This window comes from Pristiophorus japonicus, chromosome 20 (assembly GCF_044704955.1).
Source record: "Pristiophorus japonicus isolate sPriJap1 chromosome 20, sPriJap1.hap1, whole genome shotgun sequence".
NCBI classification, from domain to species: domain Eukaryota; kingdom Metazoa; phylum Chordata; class Chondrichthyes; family Pristiophoridae; genus Pristiophorus; species Pristiophorus japonicus.
The window spans coordinates 92,306,911-92,320,748 of NC_091996.1; the positions used below are offsets into that span (position 1 = coordinate 92,306,911).

General features: G+C 54.2%; 2 protein-coding genes across 5 annotated transcripts in view; one reads left to right on the forward strand and one right to left on the reverse strand.

Annotated features, from left to right (window-relative positions):
- The window catches only part of LOC139232695 (profilin-1-like), a 762,729-nt gene that overhangs the window by 298,307 nt on the left and 450,584 nt on the right, over positions 1 to 13,838 (reverse strand). The window lies entirely within an intron of this gene.
- srrt (serrate RNA effector molecule homolog (Arabidopsis)) overlaps positions 1 to 13,838 on the forward strand; it is a 73,457-nt gene that overhangs the window by 51,860 nt on the left and 7,759 nt on the right. For all 3 annotated transcript variants that reach the window (XM_070863151.1, XM_070863152.1, XM_070863154.1), the window contains 4 exons: positions 2,128 to 2,321; positions 5,079 to 5,244; positions 6,625 to 6,714; positions 11,707 to 11,800. In XM_070863151.1, the coding sequence (XP_070719252.1) occupies positions 2,128 to 2,321; positions 5,079 to 5,244; positions 6,625 to 6,714; positions 11,707 to 11,800 (544 nt within the window). The remainder of the gene's footprint in view (positions 1 to 2,127; positions 2,322 to 5,078; positions 5,245 to 6,624; positions 6,715 to 11,706; positions 11,801 to 13,838) is intronic.

The following is a 13,838-nucleotide window of genomic DNA, read 5'->3' on the forward strand; positions in this document are numbered from 1 at the left end:
ACTGGTCCCACCTCCCCCAGAACCAGTTTCAATGTCCCAGGAATTTAAATCCCTCCCTCTGCACCACTGCTCAAGCCACATATTCATCTGAGCTATCCTGCGATTCCTACTCTGACTAGCACGTGGCACTGGTAGCAATCCTGAGATTACTACTTTTGAGTTCCTACTTTTTAATTTAGCTCCTAGCTCCCTAAATTCGTCTCGTAGGACCTCATCCTGTTTTTTACCTGTATCGTTGGTACCAATGTGCACCACGACAACTGGCTGTTCACCCTCCCTTTTCAGAATGTCCTGCACCCGCTCCAAGACATCCTTGACCCTTGCACCAGGGAGGCAACATACCATCCTGGAGTCTCGGTTGCGGCCGCAGAAACGCCTATCTATTTCCCTTACAATTGAATCCCCTATCACTATCGCTCTCCCACTCTTTTTCCTGCCCTCCTGTGCAGCAGAGCCACCCACGGTGCCATGAACTTGGCTGCTGCTGCCCTCCCCTGATGAGTCATCCCCCTCAACAGCACCCAAAGCGGTGTATCTGTTTTGCAGGGGGATGACCGCAGGGGACCCCTGCACTACCTTCCTTGCACTGCTCTTCCTGCTGGTCACCCATTCCCTATCTGGCTGTGGACCCTTCACCTGCGGTAAGACCAACTCACTACACGTGCTACTCACGTCATTCTCAGCGTCGTGGCTGCTCCAGAGTGAATCCACCCTCAGCTCCAACTCCACAACGCGGTCCGTCAGGAGCTGGAGGCGGATACACTTCCCGCACACGTAGTCGTCCAGTGTCCCTGAGTTCCCACATGGTACAGGAGGAGCATATCACGTGACCAAGCTCTCCTGCCATGACTTAACCCTTCGATACACTTAAATTGGCAACAACAATGCTAAATGTTACTTACTGATCTAGAAAAGAAAAAAGAAAAGCTACTTACCAATCACTTACCCCCTTGGCTGTGACGTCACCTTTCGATTTCTTTCTACTTTGTTGCCACCCTGCTGAAGCTGCACTGGTAGGCCTCACTAAATGCTGGGCCTTTATAGGCCTCCCCACGCTCGCCTCACCAACGCTGCTCCAGGAGTCGGCCATTCGGCCCCTCGAGCCTGCTCCGCCATTCAATAAGATCATGACTGATCTGATCTTGGCCTCAGCTCCAATTCCCCGCCCGCTCCCCATAACCCTTGACTCCCTTATCATTCAAAAATCTGTCTATCTCCGCCTTAAATATACTCAATGACCCAGCCTCCACAGCTCTCTGGGGCAGAGAATTCCACAGATTTACAAACCTCAGAGAATAAATTCCTCCTCATCTCCATCTTAAATGGGCGACCCCTTATTCTGAAACTATGCCCCCTGGATCTAGATTCCTCCACGAGGGGAAACATCCTCTCTGCCCCCTTGTCAAGCCCCCTCAGAATCTTATACGTTTCAATAAGATCACCTCGCATTCTTCTGAATTCCAGTGAGTAGAGGCCCAACCTGCTCAAACTTTCCTCTTAACTCAACCCCCTCATCCCCGGAATCAACCGAGTGAACCTTCTCTGAACTGCCTCCAAAGCAAGTATATCCTTTCGTAAATACGGAGACCAAAACTGCACGCAGTACTCCAGGTGTGGCCTCACCAATACACCCTGTACAGTTGTAGCAGGACTTCCCTGCTTTTATATACTCCATCCCCCTTGCAATAAAGGCCAACATTCCATTGGCCTTCCTGATCACTTGCTGTACCCCTGCATGCTAACTTTTTGTGTTTCCAGCACAAGGACCCCCAGGTCCCTCTGTACCGCAGCATTTTGTAATCTCTCTCCATTTAAATCATTTTGCTTTTTAAAATTTTTCCTCCCAAAGTGGATAACCTCACACTTTCCAAATGTTTGCCCGCTCATTCAACCTGTCTATCGCCCTTTGCAGACTCTGTGCGTCCTCCTCACAACTTGCTTTCCCTCCTCTCTTTGTATCGTCAGCAAATTTGGTGACATCACACTCGGTCCCTTTGTCCAAGTCCTGAATGCCGATTGCCAATAACTGCGGGCCCAGAGTTGGGCGAGTGCAGTGAGGGAGGATTGAGGAGGAGGGAGAGCGTGCAGGGTTGCTGCGACTGTTAACGAGCGTGCGTTTCTGTTTAGTCGCAGAGTGGCAGAAGATGTTTGAGGAGAAGTTAACGCCTCTGTTCAGCGTGAGGGAGAGCCTTTCTGAAGAAGAGGCGACGAAGATGGGGAAGAAGGACCCCGAGCAGGAAGTGGAGAAGTTTATCGTTGCCAACACGCAGGAACTCGCCAAGGACAAGTGGCTGTGCCCGCTGAGTGGGAAGAAGTTTAAGGTGAGCAAAGATCCCAGCACACTCTTGCTGCCTGCATCTACGTTGGGTTGAAATCCAGACCGAATCGTAGTCTCCCAGCTCGTTCTTCACCAGGGGCCTCCGACTCCTTCAGTCCTCTCCGCCCACTCAGATCCACAGCCAGAGTCAATGCCACCCTTATTGGCCATGCCTTCAGTTGCTTTGCCGGCTTGGAAAGCGAGAGGCTCGGCTTTCTCCGTATGACCAGAGTGGAGCGTTTACTCATCGAATCACTGGGCAGTGAGCCCCGGCAGTGAGCGTGCAGCAGGTTTTCCAGGAGAGCCTTGCTTCCGCCAGAAGCAAGGACATGCAATTCCACAGCGTCTTGGACATGCTCAGGCCACCCCAAAGCGCTTCACGGCCGAGGAATTGCAATCGGAAGCAAGGTGTTCCTCACCGGGAGGGAAGGTGGGTCCCTCGGGGGGGAGGGGGGGGGAGCAAGGGAAGGTGGCTACGGGGGGGGGGGGGGCGGCGGAGGGAAGGTGGGTCCCTCGGGGGGGAGGGAGGGAAGGTGGATCCCTCGGGGGAGAGGGCGGGGGGGAGCAAGGGAAGGTGGCTACCTCAGTGGGGGGCGGGGGGGAAGGAATGTGGGTCCCTCGGGGGGGGGGGGTGTTGTGGTGAGGGGGGGGGGGGTGTGGTGAGGGGGGGGGGGGTGTGGTGAGGGGGGGGGGGGTGTGGTGAGGGGGGGGGGGGTGTGGTGAGGGGGGGGTGGTGTGGTGTGGTGAGGGGGGGGTGGTGAGGGGGGGGGTGGTGTGGTGGGGGGGGTGGTGTGGTGAGGGGGGGGGTGGTGTGGTGAGGGGGAGTGGTGTGGTGAGGGGGGGGGTGGTGGTGTGGTGAGAGGGGGGGGGGGTGTGGTGAGGGGGGGGGGGTGGTGTGGTGAGGGGGGGGGGGTGGTGTGGTGAGGGGGGGGGGGTGGTGTGGTGAGGGGGGGGGTGGTGTGGTGAGGGGGGGGGTGGTGTGGTGAGGGGGGGGGTGGTGTGGTGAGGGGGGGGGTGGTGTGGTGAGGGGGGGGGGTGGTGTGGTGAGGGGGGGGGTGGTGTGGTGAGGGGGGGGGTGGTGTGGTGAGGGGGGGGGGTGGTGTGGTGTGGGGGGGGGGGGTGGTGTGGTGAGGGGGGGGGTGGTGTGGTGAGGGGGGGGGGTGGTGTGGTGAGGGGGGGGGGTGGTGTGGTGAGGGGGGGGGGTGGTGTGGTGAGGGGGGGGGGTGGTGTGGTGAGGGGGGGGGGTGGTGTGGTGAGGGGGGGGTGGTGTGGTGAGGGGGGGGGTGGTGTGGTGAGGGGGGGGTGGTGGTGTGGTGAGGGGGGGGTGGTGGTGTGGTGAGGGGGGGGGGGTGGTGTGGTGAGGTGGGGGGGGTGGTGTGGTGAGGTGGGGGGGGTGGTGTGGTGAGGAGGGGGGGGGGTGGTGTGGTGAGGGGGGGGGTGGTGTGGTGTGGTGAGGGGGGGGGGGGTGGTGTGGTGAGGGAGGGAGGGGGGGGGGATGTGGTGTGGTGAGGGGGGGGTTGGTGTGGTTGAGGGGGGGTTGGTGTGGTTGAGGGGGGGTTGGTGTGGTAGGGGGGGGTGGGTGGGATGGTGAGGTGGGGGGGGTGGGATGGTGAGGTGGGGGGGGGGGGGGGGGTGGTGTGGTGGGGGGGGGGGTGGTGTGGTGGGGGGGGGGGTGGTGTGGTGAGGGGGGGGGGTGGTGTGGTGAGGGGGGGGGGTGGTGTGGTGAGGGGGGGGGGTGGTGTGGTGAGGGGGGGGGGTGGTGTGGTGAGGGGGGGGGTGGTGTGGTGAGGGGGGGGTGGTGTGGTGAGGGGGGGGGTGGTGTGGTGAGGGGGGGGGTGGTGTGGTGAGGGGGGGGGGGTGGTGTGGTGAGGGGGGGGGTGGTGTGGTGAGGGGGGGGTGGTGTGGTGAGGGGGGGGGTGGTGTGGTGAGGGGGGGGGGGGTGGTGTGGTGAGGGGGGGGGGGGTGGTGTGGTGTGGTGAGGGGGGGTTGGTGTGGTTGAGGGGGGGTTGGTGTGGTTGAGGGGGGGGTGGGTGGGGCGGTGAGGGGGGGGGTGGGATGGTGAGGTGGGGGGGGTGGGATGGTGAGGTGGGGGGGATGGGATGGTGAGGTGGGGGGGATGGGATGGTGAGGTGGGGGGGATGGGATGGTGAGGTGGGGGGGATGGGATGGTGAGGTGGGGGGGATGGGATGGTGAGGTGGGGGGGATGGGATGGTGAGGTGGGGGGGATGGGATGGTGAGGTGGGGGGGATGGGATGGTGAGGTGGGGGGGATGGGATGGTGAGGTGGGGGGGATGGGGTGGTGAGGGGGGGATGCGGTGGTGAGGGGGGGGATGGGGTGTGGTTGGGGGGGGGGGGGTGTGGTGAGGGGGGTGTATGGTTGAGGGGGGGTGGTGGGGGGCGGTGTTCGAGGTGGGTGGGGGGAGAGGGAGGGAGGGGAGAAGGAGTCCCCCTCGGAGGGATGCCAGGTGTATCTATCAGAGGGAGGGAGGAGTAGCCCCACCCACAGATATTTTAAGTCTCGTAAGTTATCATTTGTGTACCTAATTGGATGGGTTGAAATTTTAAGCACTAAACTTCGCCAGAGGGTGTGGCATGGGGGAGGGTATCCCCTCTGCACTGGACTGAAACAGTCGGTGCAGGGCAAGCGGAGTGCCTCGCGCCCTGTGATCGAGCCCGTGCAGGTCTGCGATCCTCAGGAAATGAGGGAGCAGTGTTGTGCGGTTTCTGAGCAGCCGTTCACTATCGACACTTTGCCTGCAGGGTCCAGAGTTTGTCCGAAAGCACATTTTCAACAAACACAGCGAAAAGATTGAGGAAGTTAAAAAGGAGGTCTCGTTCTTCAACCACTTCCTCATGGATGCAAAGCGACCTGCACTGCCCGAGATCAAACCCAATCAGCCACCGGCACCAGGAACCCAGCCAATGGGTGAGTAAAGCTCCCTCTACACTGTCCCATCAAACACTCCCAGGGCAGGTACAGCACGGGGTTAGATACAGAGTAAAGCTCCCTCTACACTGTCCCATCAAACACTCCCAGGGCAGGTACAGCACGGGGTTAGATACAGAGTAAAGCTCCCTCCACACTGTCCCATCAAACACTCCCAGGGCAGGTACAGCACGGGGTTAGATACAGAGTAAAGCTCCCTCTACACTGTCCCATCAAACACACCCAGGGCAGGTACAGCACGGGGTTAGATACAGAGTAAAGCTCCCTCTACACTGTCCCATCAAACACTCCCAGGGCAGGTACAGTGGGTTAGATACAGAGTAAAGCTCCCTCTACACTGTCCCATCAAACACTCCTAGGGCAGGTACAGTGGGTTAGATACAGAGTAAAGTTCCCTCTACACTGTCCCATCAAACACTCCCAGGGCAGGTACAGTGGGTTAGATACAGAGTAAAGCTCCCTCTACACTGTCCCATCAAACACTCCCAGGGCAGGTACAGTGGGTTAGATACAGAGTAAAGCTCCCTCTACACTGTCCCATCAAACACTCCTAGGGCAGGTACAGTGGGTTAGATACAGAGTAAAGTTCCCTCTACACTGTCCCATCAAACACTCCCAGGGCAGGTACAGTGGGTTAGATACAGAGTAAAGCTCCCTCTACACTGTCCCATCAAACACTCCTAGGGCAGGTACAGCACGGGGTTAGATACAGAGTAAAGCTCCCTCTACACTGTCCCATCAAACACTCCCAGGGCAGGTACAGGGGGTTAGATACAGAGTAAAGCTCCCTCTAATCTATTGTAGCCACCACTGTTACTGCTAGCATTCATTCTGTACCGTGGTCTCACCACCTGTCATGTACGAGTCTGTTCCTCTTCGGCGGGGTTGTTTTTGGAGGTGCGGGGTGGGGGGCTGGGGGGCGAGGGCCCGTGTGTGTGTGGTGTGTGGTGTGGTGGCGGGGGTGGGGGGGGACGAGGGGCCGGATGTGGGTTGGGAGTGAGGGGCCGGGTTGGGGGAGGGGGAGTGGGCTGGGCGTGGCCGGGTGATGGGGAGGGGGGGGGGTGCCGGGCTGGGTGTGGGGGGGAGGGGTCGAGGAGCCCTGTGTGTGTGGGGGTCGAGGGCCTGGTTGTGGGGGGAGGGAGAGCGAGGGGGCCAGGTGTGTGGGGAGGGGTCTTTTGGCCGTGTGTGTATGTGGGGGCGAGGGCCCGGGTGTGGGGGAGGGGCGGGGGGGCACGGGGACGAGCGTGGGGGGAGGGGACGAGCATGGGGGGAGGCGAGGGGCTGCGTATGTGGGGGGCCGAGGGACCGTGTCCCCTGCGGCCAACATGGATTAAGGAGCCAGATGTATTTGTATTGCAGGTTTGACTCCAGCCATGGGATACCCCCACCATTCCCCTCAGGGCCTGTTGGGATTCGGTCAGCCGCGCCCACCTGTCATGGGCTATGGAGGTAAGATGACCAAACTTAAATTGGCTTGTCTTCATTCAGATTAATTCTTCCTTCTTAGGCTGTCCCTCAGAGTCGCGGATGACTTGCTCCCACACTAACACCAGTTCTCAGGTGACTGATGAAACCAGTGCGGGACCTACAGTCTCTGTCACAGGTGGGGCAAACGCTGGTTGGAGGGACGGGTGGGTGGGGTGCTTGGGTTGTCGAGCGCTGTTTGCGCTTGGCTTCCGCATGCTCCCGGCAAAAAGACTCGGTGTTCACTCCCATTCCAGGGACTTAAGCACATAAATCTAGGCTGACATTTCAGTGCAGTGCTGGGGAGTGCTGCAATGTCAGTGTGGCCGTCTTTCAGATGAGATGTTAAACCGAGGCCCCGTCTGCCCTCTCAGGTGGATGTAAAAGATCCCATGGCACTATTTGGAAGAAGAGCAGGGGAGTTCTCCCCGGTGTCCTGGGGCCAATATTTATCCCTCAATCAACAGATTATCCGGGTCGTCATCACTTTGCTGTTTGTGGGAGCTTGCTTGTGCATAAATTGGCTGCTGTGTTTCCCACAGTGCAACAACAACAACAACTTTTATTTATATAGTAAGAACATAAGAACATAAGAATTAGGAACAGGAGTAGGCCATCTAGGACCTCGAGCCTGCTCCGCCATTCAACAAGATCATGGCTGATCTGGTCATGGACTCAGCTCCACTTACCCGCCCTCTCCCCGTAACCCTTAATTCCCTTATTGGTTAAAAATCTATCTATCTGTGACTTGAATACATTCAATGAGCTAGCCTCAACTGCTTCCTTGGGCAGAGAATTCCACAGATTCACAATCCTCTGGGAGAAGAAATTTTTTCTCAACTCGGTTTTAAATTGGCTCCTTTGAGGCTGTGCCCCCGAGTTCTAGTCTCCCCTACCAATGGAAACAACCTCTCTGCCTTTATCTTGTATATCCCTTTCATGATTTTAAATGTTTCTATAAGATCACCCCTCATCCCTCTGAACTCCAACGAGTAAAGACCCAGTCTACTCAATCGATCATCATAAGGTAACCCCCTCATTTCTGGAATCAGCCTCGTGAATCGTCTCTGTACCCCCTCCAACGCCAGTATATCCTTCCTTAAGTAAGGTGACCAAAACTGCACGCAGTACTCCAGGTGCAGCCTCACCAATACCCTGTACAGTTGCAGCAGGACCTCCCTGCTTTTGTACTCCATCCCTCTCGCAATGAAGGCCAACATTCCATTCGCCTTCCTGATTACCTGCTGCACCTGCAAACTAACCTTTTGGGATTCATGCATGCACAACTCAAAAGAGTTTCAAAAACTCAAAAGAGTTTCATGCACAAGGACCCCCAGGTCCCTCTGCACCACAGCATGTTGTAATTTCTCCCCATTCAAATAATATTCCCTTTTACTGTTTTTTTTTCCCAAGGTGGATGACCTCACACTTTCCGACATTGTATTCCATCTGCCAAACCTTAGCCCATTCGCTTAACCTATCCAAATCTCCTTGCAGCCTCTCCGAGTCCTCTACACAACCCGCTTTCCCACTAATAGTGTCATCTGCAAATTTTGTTGCACTACACTCTGTCCCCTCTTCTAGGTCATCTATGTATATTGTAAACAGTTGTGGTCCCAGCACTGATCCCTGTGGCACACCACTAACCACTGATTTCCAACCGGAAAAGGACCCATTTATCCCGACTCTCTGCTTTCTGTTCTCCAGCCAATTCTCTATCCATGCTGATACATTTCCTCTGACTCCGCGTACCTTTATCTTCTGCAGTAACCTTTTGTGTGGCACCTTATCGAATGCCTTTTGGAAATCTAAATACACCACATCCATCGGTACACCTCTATCCACCATGCTCGTTATATCCTCAAAGAATTCCAGTAAATTAGTTAAACATGATTTCCCTTTCATGAATCCATGCTGCGTCTGCTTGATTGCACTATTCCTATCTAGATGTGCCGCTATTTCTTCCTTAATGATAGTTTCAAGCATTTTCCCCACTACAGATGTTAAACTAACCGGCCTATAGTTACCTGCCTTTTGTCTGCCCCCTTTTTTAAACAGAGGCGTTACATTAGCTGCTTTCCAATCCGCTGGTACCTCCCCAGAGTTCAGAGAATTTTGGTAGATTATAACGAATGCATCTGCTATAACTTCCGCCATTTCTTTTAATACCCTGGGATGCATTTCATCAGGACCAGGGGACTTGTCTACCTTCAGTCCCATTAGCCTGTCCAGCACTACCCCCCTATTGATAGTGATTGTCTCAAGGTCCTCCCTTCCCACATTCCTGTGGCCTGCAAATTTTGGCATGGTTTTTGTGTGTTCCATTAATGTAGTGAAACGTCCCAAAGCGCATCACATTATGCGATCAAAATTGACACTCGAGCCGCATAAGTAGAAATTAGCGCAGGTCTTGATCAATGAGGTCGGTTTTAAGGAGCGTCTTGAAGGAGGAACGAGAGGTTTAGGGAGGGAGTTCCAGATCTTGGGGCCCAGGCAACAGAAGGCACGGCCACCAATGGTTGAGCGATTATAATCAGGGATGCTCGAGGGCAGAATTAGAGGAGCGCAGACATCTCTGGTTTGTGGGGCTGGAGGAGATTACAGAGCTAGGGAGGGGCGAGATTATGGAGGGATTTCAAAACAAGGATGAGAATTTTGACATCGAGGCGTTGCTTAACCGCGAGCCAATGTAGGTCAGCGAGCACAGGGGGGTGGTGGGTGAGTGGGACTCGGTGTGAGTTAGGACACGGGGCAGCGAGCACAGGGGGTGATGGGTGAGCGGGACTCGGTGCGAGTTAGGACACGGGGCAGTTGAGTTTGGGATCATCTCTAGTTTAGGTAGGGTGGAATGTGGGAGGCCAGCCAAGAGTGCATTGGAATAGTCAAGTCTGGAGGTAACAAAGGCACGGATGAGGGTTTCAGCAGCGGATGAGCAATGACCACACTCCAAAAGTACTTCATTGGCTGCAAAGCGCTTTGAGACGCCTGGCAGTCGTGAAAGGCGCTATATAAATCCAAGTCTTTTTCCTTTCTCCCTCATGTGTTTATCCAGCTTCCCCTTAAATATATCTGTGTTATTCGCCTCAACCACTCCCTGTGGCAGCGAGTTCCACATTCTCATCGCTCTCTGGGTGAAGAAAATGCGGAACAAAGGAGTGTGATGCCTTTGAATACGTCCGAGGCGAGCCTTCCAACTTGTGTCACTGAAGTGCCTCATTACGATAGTGATTGAGTTTAGCGCAGCTGGGCTTTCTCGCTCTTTTATTTCTGTAACCTGCTGCACAAAGTTGGGTTTTCTTTCGTTTCTTTTGCATTTTGTAGATTTTAAGATTACTTTGCAAGAGACAGAACGGAAGTTAAAGGCAGCAGATCGCATTTAGTTATCTCCCTTCCTTTACGCACGAATTGAGACAGAACTGCTGCACGTTCTCAAAAGAACATAAGAAATAGGAGTAGGTGTCGGCCATTCGGTCCCTCGAGCCTCCTCCACCATTCAATAAGATCATGGCTGATCTGATCATGGGCTCAGCTCCACTTCCCCACCCGCTCCCCATAACCCTTGACTCCCTCATCGTTCAAAAATCTGTCTCTCTCCACCTTAAATATATTCAATGACCCAGCCCCCACAGCTGTCTGGGGCAGAGAATTCCACAGATTCACCGCCCTCTGAGAGAAGAAATTCCTCCTAATCTCTGTTTTAAATGGGCGGACCCTTATTCTGAAACTATGCCTCCTAGTTCAAGATTCCCCCGCGAGGGGAAACATCCTCTCTGCATCTACCCTGTCAAGCCCCCTCAGAATCTTATACATTTCAACAAGATCACACCTCATTCTTCTAAACTCCAGTGCGTACAGGCCCAACCTCATAAGGCAACCCCTTCATCTCAGGAATTAACCTGAACTGCCTCCTATTTAAGGAAGGATATACTTGCATAAGGAGACCAAAACTGTACGCAGAACTCCAGGTGTGGTGTCACCAATACCCTGTACAGCTGCAGCAGGACTTCCCTGCTTTTATACTCCATTTACTTTTGTACTTTTAGATGGGAGTAAAACAATTAGATAGTTCGCTTCAAGCAGTCCGTCTCAAGTTACTGCTCACCAGCTGACGAGAGCTTTCCTGAAAGGAGAAGAGAAATCGCGGTGCTGCCCTTCGCGATGGAAGGGTTGGATAACAGTATTGGGGCCAAGAACAATCTGGCAGAATTATTATGGTTTCCGCTGCTTGCACAGGCTTCTAGGAAAACTCGTTTGGGCAGCTTCCGTCTAATTCTCAGTAACTCTGAGTTCATGGCATAGTATTGGCCACAATTTAGCACTCGTCGCCAATCTCAGTGACAGGCCGCGACTCTGGTCCCTGTGGGAAAGGTGAACAGCACATGGTGCACTACATGGGAACAGGAGAAGGCCGTTCAGCCCCTCGAGCCCTTCAGTTCGATCGTGGCTGATCCGTATCTTATCCCAATTTACCCGCCGAGGTTCCGTACAAAAATCTATCAAAGGGAGTATGGAGCACCCAAGTGGGGCAGCTTTACTGTGTATCTAACCCCGTGCTGTACCTGCCCTGGGAGTGTTTGATGGGACAGTGTAGAGGGAGCTTTACTGTGTATCTAACCCCGTGCTGTACCTGACCTGGGAGTGTTTGATGGGACAGTGTAGAGGGAGCTTTACTCTGTATCTAACCCCCTGTACCTGCCCTGGGAATGTTTGATGGGACAGTGTAGAGGTAGCTTTACTCTGTATCTAACCCCCTGTACCTGCCCTGGGAGTGTTTGATGGGACAGTGTAGAGGAAGCTTTACTCTGTATCTAACCCCCTGTACCTGCCCTGGGAGTGCTTGATGGGGCTGTGTAAATGAAAGTCTGCCTATCTAACTCTGCTTGGATTTATCAATGGAGAGGGCTTGGCTTTGTTGGCTGTATGTGGAGTGTTGGTGATTGATGAGTTATTGTGACAGTGTCTCTGCGTTGTCCACAGCGGGACCTGCCTATCCTCCTCCACAGTATGGCGGGCGAGGATCCTACGATGCATATCGAGGGCAGGGAGGCTACCCGGGAAAGCCAAGGAACAGGTTTGTACTGATGTTTGTTTATAAAGAATCATCCGTCAGTGAAGAAATATTCTGGCTAAATTCCAGCTGTATGTACTCACTGACCATGTCTCCATGGCCATGGCCCTCGCCCCCTCCCTATCTCTAATCTCCCCCAGCCCCAACAACCCCCCCCCCCGAGTCATCTGCGCTCCTGCGCTCCTCCAATTCTGCCCTCTTGACCATCCCCTTGATTTCCATCGTTTCACCTTCGGTGGCCGTGCCTTCAGCTGCCTGGGCCCCAAGCTCTGGAACTCCCTCCCTAAACCTCTCCGCCTCTCTCTCCTCCTTTAAGACGCTCCTTCAAACCTCCCTCTTTGACCAAACGTTTGGTCACCTGTCCTAATATCACATTCTGTGTCTCCGTGTCAAATTGTGTCTGATGATCGCTCCTGTGACATGCCTTGTGACATTTTACTACACTAAAAGCGCTTTCTAAATGCAAGATGAAATTGGATGCTGTTCATCTGAATGTTAAAGTTGATTTACAACATTCTCCTTTTCCCAAGTCTCTTTCTTTAAACAAAAATTCGATTCCTTACTTTATTCCCACTTGTACGCATTTGACACTCTCGTTCGGGGCATGCTTGCTTCTGCAATCACAAGCCGGTGTTGGGGCAACGTGTGGGAGCAGTGTTTGATGGGCTGAATTGTCTCTTCCCCCAGCCCCTCCACGGTGGGGAGGGGTCCAAGTGTCACTCATCGATCGCCATAACACTTTCTTCGAACCTGGTCTGTGCAATGCGAAGATTGAGAACTTGCATTGGAGGCAGTTCAGAGACGGTTCATGAGGTTGATTCCCGAGGTGAAGGGGTTGTCTTATGAAGAAAGGTTGAGCAGGTTGGGCCTATACTCATTGGAGTTTAGAAGAATGAGAGGTGATCTTATTGAAACGTATAAGATTCTGAGGGGGCTTGACAGGGTAGATGCAGAGGGAATGTTTCCCCTCGTGGGGGAATCTAGAACTAGAGGGCACAGTTTCAGAATATGGGGTCGCCTATTTAAAACAGAGATGAGGAGGAATTTCTTCTCTGAGGGTTGTGAATCTGTGGAATTCTGTGCCCCAGAGAGCTGTGGAGGCTGGGTCATTGAATATATTTAAGGTGGAGATAGACAGGTTTTTGAGCGATAAGGGAGTCGAGGGTTATGGGGAGTGGGCGGGGAAGTGGAGCTAAGGCCAAGATCAGATCAGCCAATGATCGTATCGAATGGCAGAGCAGGCTCGAGCGGCCGAAAATCCCGAGAAGTTTTTATGAACATGCAGTCGGGCCTCCCATGCGCTGTGGAAATGGCTGGGTTCTAGTAACACCTGACTGATCTGCGCAGAACTGGACTGCCAGATTGGCATAGACTGGGGCTGGCTACGTCCCCAAGCCTCGTCTGGGCAGAGGTTCAGCTCCAGAGCTGGACCGCAATAGATCAGTGAAGAGTCAGTACATTGACGCTGGCAGTCGGCCGTTCTCTCGATGCGGGGTTTGACGGTTGCCCGCCTATCCTGGTGCTGTCTTTAGTCAGTGTCTTGCCTCTGGCTGTGAGCTCTTGAGAGGCCACGCTGTGCTGAAAGCCACAATTCCTGCCTCATGGTGTTTATTGACTTGCTGAAGCGTGTGTGCAAGACCTCTATCTGATCTGAGGATGTCCTGTTTCAGCAAGTTGGTTGATTTCCAGATAACAAGGTTTTCACCCAGCCAGTCTTCAGTTACCTTAATCTTGCTGGCGATCAGTTTTAGTGTGGCTGCCAGTACTCACCTTCCCCCGCTGCTTCGCCTCGCCTGCAGTGACTTGGATTACTGGCACAGAGAGTCCTTCTGAAACACTTTCAATCCATTCCAACCTGTGCAGACCCGTTTACACATCAATTGTCGGGAAATGCTGCAAACTAATAGCCCTGTTGTATAGAACCATCGGTCTTTCTCGCACAGAGGGAGAGGCCATTCTGACCCTCATCCAAAACTGATCCCACTGCCCCTCTCTCTCTCGCCCCCTCTCTCTCTCGCCCCCCTCTCTCTCTCGCCCCCTC